General features: G+C 37.7%; 1 protein-coding gene across 1 annotated transcript in view; it reads left to right on the plus strand.

The window, feature by feature from the left end:
• LOC127217978 (melanoma inhibitory activity protein 2-like) overlaps positions 1-12,276 on the plus strand; it is a gene marked incomplete at its 3' end in the record, with an annotated part of 94,854 nt that overhangs the window by 29,698 nt on the left and 52,880 nt on the right. The window contains 5 exon segments of the mRNA XM_051178984.1: positions 1,447-1,528; positions 2,690-2,817; positions 4,033-4,104; positions 5,399-5,503; positions 9,718-9,855. Coding sequence (XP_051034941.1) covers positions 1,447-1,528; positions 2,690-2,817; positions 4,033-4,104; positions 5,399-5,503; positions 9,718-9,855 — 525 coding nt within the window.

Genomic DNA, 12,276 nt, shown 5'->3' on the forward strand with positions numbered 1-12,276 from the left:
AGAGCTCTGTTTCTGCTCAACTTCATCACTTAGCCATTCGCTTTGCAGCCACCCTGGTGATGTGTAGTGTTTACCTTCCCTGACTATTTAGTCAGAGCACTTTGATTTGCTTATTGCTCATTTAGATATTGTAAAATTGCCTTTTACGTCTTATCCACCTTAAAAGATGACTTTATTTTTATTGTGTGTGTCTATTTGTGTCTATGTGTGTAGGCGTGTACCAAGAAGGCATTTGTGTAGTGATCATAGGATCATAGGACATGGAGGAGTCACTTTCCTCTTTTTACTACGTGGGTCCCTGGGATTGAACTCAGGTTATCAGTCTTGGCAGCAAGCTCCTTAACTACTTTCTGAGCCATCTCACTTGCCCATTTCCATCCTTTTAAATGCACTCATAATCTTTCTCAGTTTATGCCATATAGATTAGGGCCTTTGCTTTTACTATTTTATGTCATATATAAGAGTTTTTTCAGATATATGGATTGTAAATCTCTTCTACTCTGTGGCTTGCATTTCTTTTTTGTTTGGTGTCTTAGAAGGTAGAGGATTTGAATTACAATTTAATGTAGTGTAATGTTTCATGAGATTTTTTTGCTTATCAAGGATGTAAAGGTACTTTTACTTGTTATCATGTAGAGACTTTACTGTTTTCATTTGGACATGCTAGGGCTACTGTGACAAAATACCTTTAGCAGCAGAAGTGAATTTCCTTACAGTTCTTGAAACGAGTCCATGGAGATATAGCCAGGCTTTGCTTCCTCTGTGACCTGTCCCTTGACTTTAGATAGTACTGTCTGCTTGTTGTGTCTTTCTCTGTCCTAGTGCTTTCCTCATAGGATATCAGTCATATTATGTTGCGGTCATCTTAAATCCCTCATTTTAACCTGGCTGTATTCAAAGGCTTTGTCTCTAAATAACACAAATTCTGAGGTGCTGATATATAAGAGACAGGGTTTCTCTGTGTATCACTGGCTGTCCTGAAACTCACTCTGTAGACCAGGGTGGTCTGAAACTCACAGATTTTATCTTCCATAACTTGCCTTATTTATCACATGATATAAATGTCTGTTAGCCAGTTACCACATATTGTTCTACTGACAGACTGGAGAAGCCATTAATCCATTCCGGGGATAGTACATGACTCACTTGTTTGCATACACTTTAGTCACACTTGCTGTTAGGGTTTTCAGCCCCAGCAGATGTGGGGCAACTTTGCTAGTCACAACGGAAACGTTCTGCCATATGTTGCCTAGGCTGATGGTTGTGGCTTGTTTGTAGACCTGGCTTTCCTCAGCACAGTGTTTAGATTGCAAAACTAAGTTCAGAAAATCCAAGGGTACTTTACATGGTGGATATAAATTCTGTTTCCTTCTTTGGTGTCTTTTTTGATACAAGTTGAGATAAAATTTATATTTTTTTCCTCACATGTTCCCTTGTTTCATTCAGTATGAAAGCTTAGAGTCATCGTTAAAGGAGGCCAACTTTGACAAGGCATCAACAGAAGTACAGAGTTTGAAGGTTAAAAAAAGTATGATATAAAAGCTAGGGAAAAGTTTCTTATTAGAAATATCTTGTCTCCTCAAAAATAATTATGTCAGAGAAATATGAAATTGTGTATCTGGATATTACAATGTACAGAAAAAGTTAGTGGAAACAGAATATTTGTACGTAGCATAAATATTCTAAAACATAACAGTTTCAACTCTTGTCATTAACTTGTTTTGAGGGATACAAAATCAGTTTATCAGAAGGTATAGATTTATAGAAAGAAAGAAATTCTGCATTCTATACTCCGGTGAATGGATTGGAAAGACAATTCCTACTTTTGACATAGTTTGCTCCAGGAAAGAGACATAGAACTCTCACAAATTTAAGCATAGTAGCAGACAAGTAAGTTGTAACCGTATTATTTTTTCTTACCATGGTATAGTAGACATTTACTAAAATTAGACCAGAGCTTTACATTGTAAATAATGGCATGGTGATAAATATTTAATCCCTTTCTGTGCATCAAACCTTGTCTACACACTCTATCACATCCAGTTTTCTGTCCATAACCATGATTTCACAGAATGGAGAGTTTAGGAGAGATGGAAAGTTAACTCTCCTGATTCAGAGGACACAATGACTCGTCTTAACAGACAGAGTATGATGTCATGAAGTGCCTCAATACTCTTTGCAAGTAGAATGGTTATTAAAACTGAGTTGTGAGCCTGTATAGTAAATAGAAATAGCCTGCTCCTCCCATTGATAAAACAGAAAAAAAACTTTGTCCCTTTGATTATGTGTTCAGTCCAGAATGGCAGTTCTGTCATCCTCTGTCCTGAGTAGCAAGTCTGTGTCTTATGATGTAGAATGACCTTGTAGAATCTGCAGGGAGTTTAGACTCCAAATAAACTCATTAATTTTTCTTTATTTTTACATAGAAGTTTTTTTTTGGAATACAACTGTTTTAATTCCTTCAGGGGGTATTCATTGTTTGCCATGGTAAACTGGTGGTCACCTAAAATACTTACACTTTTTTTTATAGAAGTTGCTGGCAACTGCTAAATCTGCTGTTATTTTAATATTTGAGAAATGAAAAAATGTGTATAGTGTTTATTAATTTGAGTATATTCATCTGATTTTTACCCTATACTCATCTGATTTTTACCCTAAATAAAAATTCTTATGTTTGGCTTGTTTAAAGTTAGCTTTCTATTTTAGGCAACTTATAAAAATCTAGAAAGAGATAAATCTAAACTTGAAGAAGAAATATTACTTATAGAGAAGAAACTAGAAGAAGAGAGACCTAAACGTTATGAAGAAGAGGAATTGGTGAGTCTTATATATTCAAAGAGAATTATGAATCTTATATAAGTTAAATATGGATTAAAATATTATATGTGAGCCAACCATAGTGGCACAAACTTATAATACCAGCACTTGGGGAGGAGGAAACAACAGTTCCAAGCTATCCTGCCCTGAACAGGGAGAGGATATACTATCTTCAAAAATGTAAAGAAACTAATGTATGTAAAAAATGGAATGCAGGCTGGGCATTCTTGACAAATTCCTTTAATCTTAGCACTCTGGAGGCAGAGGCAGGCAGATCTCTGGGAGCCTGAGGCCAGCCTGCTCTAATGAACGAGTTCCAGGAAGGTTCCAAAGTGGCACAGAAAAACCCTGTCTTGAAAAATCAAAAGAAAAAAAAATGATGTAGAATAATATGAGAACAAAAATTTTCACATCTGATCTGATCTTTTCACCTCTTTTGTTTATTTGTTGTTATGTTTTGTTTTTTCAAAACAAGCTCTGGCTGTTGTGAAACACACTATGCAGACCAGGCTGGCCTGGAACTCACAAAGATCCACCTCCCTCTGCCTCCTGTTTTCTGGGATTAAAGGCATGTGCCAACACCTCCCATCAAACTTTTACTTTTTAGATGTTATGATGAGTGGCTTGTGCATATTCCTGTTTTCTTATTGTTTATATTTATTGACAATCTCTTAGAATATAGTCCTGTATGTATAAGTGAGGCTGGCCTCAAACTCATGACCTTCCTGCCTGTGCCTCTTAAGAGCTTGGATTACAAGTGTGCACCCCCACACTTGGCTAGCTTGTTATTTAAATGGAAAATTTCAATATTTACGTTGCAAGTAACCATAAACAATATAACATGAATATTCATAGTGAAAAATATATAACATATATATAATATATGTATATATATGTGTGTATATATATATCTTTTATTTTACTTTAAATTCTGGATTAAGCAAAATCTTGATGTGTGTGAGATTATTTATCATATGAATTAGTGGGTTCACCTTAAACCTGAAAAGTTCTATGATGTATTGCATTTGTAAGGACATCATGTGATTACATAATTTGTAAAATTCTTGTGAGCAATTGGAATGCAAGCTGATAAGGCCTCCTCATCTGGCCTCTAACTTTTATTAACAGTAAATTAACACTGTACCTAACTAATGCATGTTGTCTTGGAGCAAAATGGACTTATTAAATTCTTACTGACTGATACTGTCTTTTCAGATGAGTGACCTTTCAAAAATGATGCAGTCTCTAGCAGATGAATCACAGTCTGTCAAATCACAGCTAGCTGAAGTAAGTTAAGTTGAAATAAATTGGTCTGTCACTTCTGAAGACCATTTATCTTTCATATTATTATTGAGTATATTTGACAGAGTTTTTTAGAGCAACAGAACTTATGAGATGTCATATATATATATATATATATATCTCGGGTATTTATTAAAGCGATTTCCAGGCTGTGTTCCACTCAGTCCAGCAATGTCAGTCTACCAACAGAGAGTCCAAGAATCCAGCACTTTCTCAGTCCATGAGGCTGGATGTCTCACCTGTTACTCAGTATACACTGGAATACCAAAGAAGTAGGCTGTAATGCCAGTGAGGGTGAGGACCAGCAAGCTTCCTCCTTCCAATGTCCTTTAGATAGGCTGCTACCAGAATGTATAGCCCCGAATATAGGTGGATCTTCCCACTTCAAAAGATCCAGATTAAATGCGGGTCTTGCCACTTGAAATGATTTAATTTAGAAACAGTACTCACAGCTTCCTTGGGTTTTAGTTAATTCCAGTTATCGTTGATAACCAAACATAGCCATCACATTAGGTAATAAAATGTTAGTATTTGAAATGTAGCCAAGCTTAAATATGCATTTGTTTTAATGTGTTACTTTGTTTAAAAATCATTTTCCTCTGAATATATTTAACCTAGGAATGTATCTGTGCACTCTTGAAGTTGTGTAACTTGTATCGATAATAAAAAGAATTGCTTCCTGCCATATAAAGTTTAGGTCAGGAGACAAAGAGTAAGGAGTGTGAGGTCTTTCTCTAATATCTACTCCTGCACTAGTGAGCATGGAAGAGAGAGGTCACCAGTGGACTGTCCTCATGAGACCTACAGAAAGCCATCAATTCTGGTTAGAGTTTCTTTTTTAAAATCACAAAGTGGGCAGGCAAGCAAGCAAATTTTTCTGAAGTGTACATGACAATAGCAGGTTGCTAAGGGTGACAACCCATTCTTTCAGCTATTTCTCCATGTTATTCCCTTCCTGGTAGCAAGTGAAGCCATGTTTGGCAAATAGGCAGTACAAGCAGTGTTTTAAGTAAGCTGCTAAATAAACCAGTAATTCTGTAACTAATAATTGTTCTTTTGTATTTCAGTAGTTAACAAAATTGTCTGCATTGTACATGGAAGGTTCAATAATTTGTTCAAAGTCATGTGGCAAATGAGTGTATCAAAGTAGTGTTGATACTGTCTCTGCTGTAAATAGTGGAATGTTTTGGCCTTTGCTTACATTTTATGTTCTCCAGAAAAGACATAATCAGGGGGCTTTCTTTTAAATTGTTTTAAACGGTGTATTTCTATTACTTAGGCCAAAACCACACTAAGAATATTTGAAATAAATAAAGAACGACTTAAAGGAGTAATAAAAGATACCTTGAATGAAAATTCTCAACTTCAGGAAAGCGTGCATCAGGTTTGTAGACTACAGATATTCTTTTAGATATGAATATAGCCTTTGATGTTCTGGGTACCTCACGAATGAACCATGTGTGGAGTTGTGTAGTGAATGAGTAAACTTATGAGAGCAGGAAGTCTCCCCTGCAGGCTCCCATAGAGGATTTAAAACTGTGTTCTTCCATCTGTCTTCTCCCATGATAGAAGGCAGTCAGAATTTTTACTCTCACAGGAGACATTGGCTAACAGGATTCCTCACAATAAAGACTGCAGTAAGAGTTAACAGATTACCAATTGGGGTCCTAGGGGGAGGGAGGAGTTCTTGGGTAATATAAAGTGACAACTTACCTTTTATCCTCACCCCTCCTCTCTCCTAGACACTAACACACACATGCTCTCGCTGCTGTTGTCATAAATCTGTTTTATCTTCCCAGGTCCCAGGCCCCTTCCCCTCTGTCTCTTTCCTTCCTTCCTTTCCCTCCCTTGCTTTCTCTCTTTTCCTTCCTTTCTATAGTGTGCATATTGAGATGGGGGTGTGTGTGGGTGTGTGGTGTGTGTGTTTGACTGTGCACAGGTGTGACATGGTGTTGGTCCTTACCTTTACTTTGTTACAGACATACTGTTCTTTTCCTCTTGTGCAAACGCTTTTACTATCTTCCCAACTTACTAGTGAGACATTTTCTTCTTACAGTATTATGGATCTCTAAATAGTAGTCTGTCTGACTTGACTATATATCCTGAGTTGCCCGACGTTTTATTTTACTACTTGGCTTCCTGTAATGGATATTTGTAATCTATCTCAATGGAAATGTCAATCACTCAACTGCCTTGGCTGATTTGTTCATTTACAATTCTATTATTGTTATTATTGTTATTTAATTTTTGAGAGTGTCTTGTCTTGTAATTCAGGGTGACCTGGAACTTACTGAGCTACTCAGTCTCCTAATTGCTAGGTTCATAGGTATGTGTGTGCCTACTGCCAGATTTTTCCTCTTCTATTTTTTATTTTAATTATATGCATGTGTATATCTTGAATGTAGATATGTGCACACAAGTGCAGGTACCTTTGGAGGTCACATGCATCAGATCCCCAACATAGTCTGTAAGGGGAACCAAATCCATGTCTCGTGAAATAACCATAGATATTCTTGGACTCCTCCTTCATTTTCTTCTGGGGGCCATTTTTCTTGGACTCTTAGATTCTCCTAGTCCAATAAGAATGTGTAGTGAGTGGCAGTGGTGGCACATACCTATTTATCCCAGCACTATGAACAAAAGCAGGTGGATTTCTGTGACTTTGAGCCCAGCCAAGTCTACAGAATGAGATCCTGGATAGCCAGAGAAACAATGTCTCCAAGAAGGAAAGAAGGGAGGAAGGAAGAAAGGAAGGAAGGAAAGAAAGAGAAAGAGCAAAGAAAGAAAAAGAAAAATGTGTTCTATAGATCTACTGGGCATTTTTGTCCTGATACCACAGTTCACTCAACAGCCAAGGATTCTTGTTTCCTTATCTAAAATGTTCTGTTTCCTGTTTCAAAAGAGAACATTTGTCAATTCATTAACTTGTTTATCTTTCAGATAATAAGGTACAGTAGGTATTTTAAAAGGAGATTGCATAGCTGTAAAGGTCTTATTTTCCATTTTTAAAAAAGATTTTATTTTGAAATTAATTATTATTTTTTAATTTTGTGCATGTGTTATTTGTGTGCATTTGTGTTCATGATTAAGGTGCTCTCAAAGGCCAGGGAAGGAAGTTGAATCTCCTGTACTTAGATTTATAAGTGGCTGTGATGAGCCCGATATAGGTGCTGGGAACTGAACTCAGGACCCCTTGGAGAACAGTGCATAGTATTAATCACTGAGAAATTGCTCTAACTCGTTGTTCTCTTTCATGTTTCTGATATATAGATACTTATTTGCACTTCTTGGTGTGTTGTTTCTGTTTTGTTGCTGTTAGTGTGACAGGGTTTCTCTGTGTAATTGTCTTGGCTATTCTGGAACTCACTATAATTTCATGCAGGCTCACACCAGGAGATCTTTCTGCTGTGCTGCATTTTTTTTTAAATAAAATTTTGATATTGCTGCATTGTCTTCCCTTTCCATGTTTGGTTTTGAAACTTGAATGTTGTGTTGATTATGGGACCTTCTTTGCTTTCTGCCCTTTTTTTTCTCCTCAAACATTATCTTTCTGTTGTCTTTAGTTATCTGAGATTGTGTGATGATGTGTCACATAGGGTTTCTTTAATATGTTGGATTCTTACATTCTGGAAACTCTTAAAACTGTGGGTTACTAGAACTATTTATTGTGATAATTTAAATTTTGTTTTTTTTTCCTTTTTATTTAAATTTGAAACATAGTTGTCAATCCCAGTTCTCTCATGTGCCCATTCACGCCTATAACCCCCACCAAAACCCTCCCTATCCCCTTTCTGCTTCCCATGGAGGGTGAGGCCTTCCGTGACCATATAGCAATCCAAGAAATACTGGAGAGACTAACTTTAAAGCCCTTCCATGATAATGATATTGACGACTACCTGATTTGTTGAGTGTGTTTGTGGATGTGTGTGTGTGTTCATTTGTGCACGTGGATACATGTGTGTAACTGTGTGTAGTGACTAGAGGCCTTAACAGTGTCAGGAATGGTCCACATCATTTTTTAGAAAGAATAATCTCTCTTAACTAATTCTATCTATCCTGGAGCTCCCTATGCAGAATAGGATGACTTTGATCTCACAGAATTCCACCTGACTCTGATTCCTGGGCACTGAGTTGAAAGGTGTGCATTGCTGTGCTGGACAACATTTCATCTCATTGAGCTGGTTGGCCTTAAATCCAATTAGAAAGTGGTTGCTTACTTTAATAACACTTATGCTACTGTGGTACCATAAGCCACATCTTGCTGCTGGGTTGTTATTTCAGCTTGTGTGCTTCACAGGTAGGTGACATTGATGAATATGTTTTGTACTGCTGTATGCATAACACCTTACAGCACTATTAAAGCTTGCCAGTAGGGATGAAACATTCAGCTATATGTATGCATAAAAGAAAAAATGAGATGAGTGGCAGAAAATGTGATGTGTATTTGCATGTTTGAGAGAAGACAGGTTCAGGGAGGTAATAGGAGAGATATCAGGTGCATGTGTGTGCTTCTGTGTGTTGGTATGTGTGTATATGTTCAGGCATTCATAGGGACGAGAGGAAGACATTAGATCATTAGAATTACAGGCACCTGTGAGCTACTCAGTGCGGGTGCAGGGAACTGAGTGTGGGTCCTCTGCAAGAGCAGTATGTGCTTTTAACTACTCTACTGTCTCTCCAGTTCCCTAATTCTTCCCTTTTGGTTTCCATTCCTCCATCTACTACTACTGCTTTCAATCATGAGCCTCTCTGGATTGTGTCAGGGCATCTTATTTTATGTTTTTCTAACTGGCTTATGTTTCTTCTATTGTCTGTGGATTGTTTGGTCTCACATGTGTTCCTTCTGTTTGTCCATTTTCTTTTGGGGTTGATGCCTTTTCCTTTCACATTTTGTTCTGTATTCTCAGATTTTAGAAAACATGGTGGTGAGAACTCCTGTGTTGATTGTCCTTACTATAATAAAAGCTGAGTCATCCTCACTTCAATGTCCTACCATGTATACCAGGCTAAACTGGAACTCACAGTGAAGTTCAGGCTCAGATTATCTGCAGATATATATATATATATATATATATATATATATATATATATATCTTGACATATATATATATATATATATATATATCTTGACATTGGTGGCACATACCTTAAATTCCAGCACTTGGGAGGCAGAGGCATGTGTATCTCTGCTGTGAGTTCCAGGCCAGCCTTTTCTACAGAGTTGGTTCTAGGACAGGCTCCAAAGCAATACAGAGAAACTCTATTGGGAAAACAAAACAAACAAAGTAATGAGATGTAGCAGAGTATATAGGGTACAAAGATAGAAATAATTGAATAGATTTTTCATACAAGTATGTGTCAAAATCATGTACTTGATGAAAATTTTCCTTGGAAATCTGTTGAAGAATATTTCTAATTTTATAATCTTCTGCTTTGAAAGTTCTTTATAAAAAGGAACCACATCTGAGTCCCTATTTAAGTAGCAGCCCTGTTTTTTAATATCATTAATGACACATTTAGTATCTTTTAATGATATTGAAAAAAATTCATCTAAAAATTGTGCTGTCTTTCACATCCTTGTTATTGTTTTCCTATCAGGATTTAGAAGAAGCTAAAATCATGAAAGAACAAATGAATCAACTCAATAAACAGAAAATAGCAATCGAAGTATCTAACGTACAGGCAGAGCAACTCCTAAAAGTTAAGGAAAATCAGATCAAGATAATGGCTTGTTGGGTTTAGTCATTAGTTGGTCACAATTATATACTTAATTGTAAAATCAAATAATTTTAACAGCTTTTATTTGCTATTGTGTCTTTTTGTTACATTTCAAATGCTTCTAGAACATACATAGATTTGTAATACATGTGTTAACACTCCATGTCTTTGTTCTCCAGTATCTTAGCCTGGAGTTCATGAATAATGAAATAAAATAATGATTTTTACCTTTTTGTTGTTTTATATAACCAAGTCCATTTAAATGAAAACAAACATTAGACAATATTTGGGAATTTGGGCATCGTTTTTCCAAACTACTTCCTGCAGGTAAGGGGCTCTGTCAAGGTAATTCCAAGAAGATGCAGAAATTCTGGCTGTAATTTTTTTAAGGCTGCTTTGTCAAGCTGTTTTGAATGTAGGATCACCTGGTACTCTGTTTCAGGCAGTCTGGCTTGATCAAACCACATTAGTCTGGAAGAAATCCACATCTTTTCACTTTTGTGGAAACAAAAATAGAAATCCTTTTCCCCAGTAACTTGTCCTTGAACTTAAATTTTGGAGTCAAAGCATTTTTTTAATTTAATTTATTATTTTATATGTCCATCCCAGTTCCCTCTCCCTCTCTCATTCCCTCCCTTCATTCCACCCTCTCTCCCTCCCTCCTTTCATTCCTCCCTCCCTCCTTCCCTCCCTTTTATACTCTTTGCCCTCTCACATGCACTCTAACCACCCTCCCCTCCCATCCCCCCACCCCAATTCCATATGTAGGGGAATGCCATCCAGTTGGGGTCATGTAGATCTGACAGGTCCTGTGAAGTAGGGACTAGGGCTTCTCTCCTGTCTCTAGGTAAAGGCAGTTATCTCCGTGGCAGATGTGTTAGCAAGGTCCTTTTGTGCACCAGGGATACATCCTGGCTCCACTGTCTGAGTTCCCTTAGACTGCTCAGTCCCTTGGCTGAGAGGCAAATTCAGTGATCAGTCCCATGCTGGCTTCCCAGCTATAAATCTGGTGGCCCATTAGCTACTTCTTGTTCAGGCATGTTGTCTCTATGTGTTTCTGTAGCCTGGTCTTGTCCTCTCCATCTTCTTCCGGGTTCTACTTAGACTCAGTGTTTATGTATGGGTGTTTGCTCCTGTTTCCATCAGGCAGAAGTTTAGGACTCCATGGATAAGTTAGTTGTTGATCTCACTCTCCGGGAAGAGCATTTATGGTAGCCTTTCCATGGGATCTCAGATTGTTAGTTGACAGCAGTCTTGTAGGTCTCTAGACCTTTCTTTGCATTCAATTTTATCTTCAAACCATTATTGGCTCCATCTTTTATGTTCTCTCTCTCTCTCTCTCTCTCTCTCTCTCTCTCTCTCTCTCTCTCTCTCTCTCTCTCTCTCTCTCTGTCTCATCTTCTATTCCTAACCGGGCACAATCTTCCTGGTCCTACATATTTTCCTTTCCTCCCCCTCCTTTTCTCCTACTTTTCTCCTCATTCGCTGACCCCCCACTTCCCCTGAGCTCTGGGGGACCTGTCCCTTCCCAGTTCTGTGAGGGACTTCATATGAATGTCTTAGAATACACCTTGTATCCTAGTTTGTCTGGTGATGTGAATTATAGGCTGGTGATCATTTGATCTAGTTCTAAAATCCATATATGAGTGAGTACATACTGTGTTCCTCTTTTTGTGACTGGGTTACCTCATTCAGGATGGTTTCTTCAAGTGCCATCCACTTGCCTGCATGCTTCCCACAGAGGCCAGAAGAGACCACTGGTTGTCCTGGAGCTGGAGTTGCAAGTGGTTGTGAACCAGCTGATATGGGTGCTGGGAAAAGAGCTTAGATGCTTTAGCAGAGTAACGAGTCCCGAACTGCTCAGCTATCTCTCCAGTCCAACTGTAAATTAGTAAATATATATATATATATATATATATATATATATATATATAAAGAATGTCAACAGAAAGTATTTTAGGGAGTGGGGAGATAGTTTAGTGGGTTAGTGCACTTGGTCTCCAGGCATAAGGACTTGAGTTTGAATTCTAAGCACCCACATAAGAAGAGCATGGCTGCGCATGCCTGAGAGCCACACACAGGGTACAGAGACAGTGGAGATTAGAGCCTGTTGAGCTGCCATGCTTTTGAGATAGTAGAGTTCTGATTCCATGAGAGGTCTTGTCTACAGGCAGTAAGCTAGACTATGATGGAAGAAGACACTTGCATCTTCTTACCTCATGCTCTTGCAGCTGTATGTCTACCTGCATACTCATGTGTGTATGATACACACAAAAGAAAATATTTTGTTGCTTTGTAGTTAACAAGAATGAACCATTATAAAACACTGTATTTGATTTTGTTTTCTCTTCTTTCTTTTCCTTATTCTCTTCATCCTTCTTTCCTTCCTTCCCTCACTATCTCCCCTTCCTCCATCCCTCCCTTCCATAATATCCATAA

This window comes from Phodopus roborovskii, unplaced genomic scaffold (assembly GCF_943737965.1).
Source record: "Phodopus roborovskii unplaced genomic scaffold, PHOROB, whole genome shotgun sequence".
In the NCBI taxonomy this organism is placed as follows: Eukaryota; Metazoa; Chordata; class Mammalia; order Rodentia; family Cricetidae; genus Phodopus; species Phodopus roborovskii.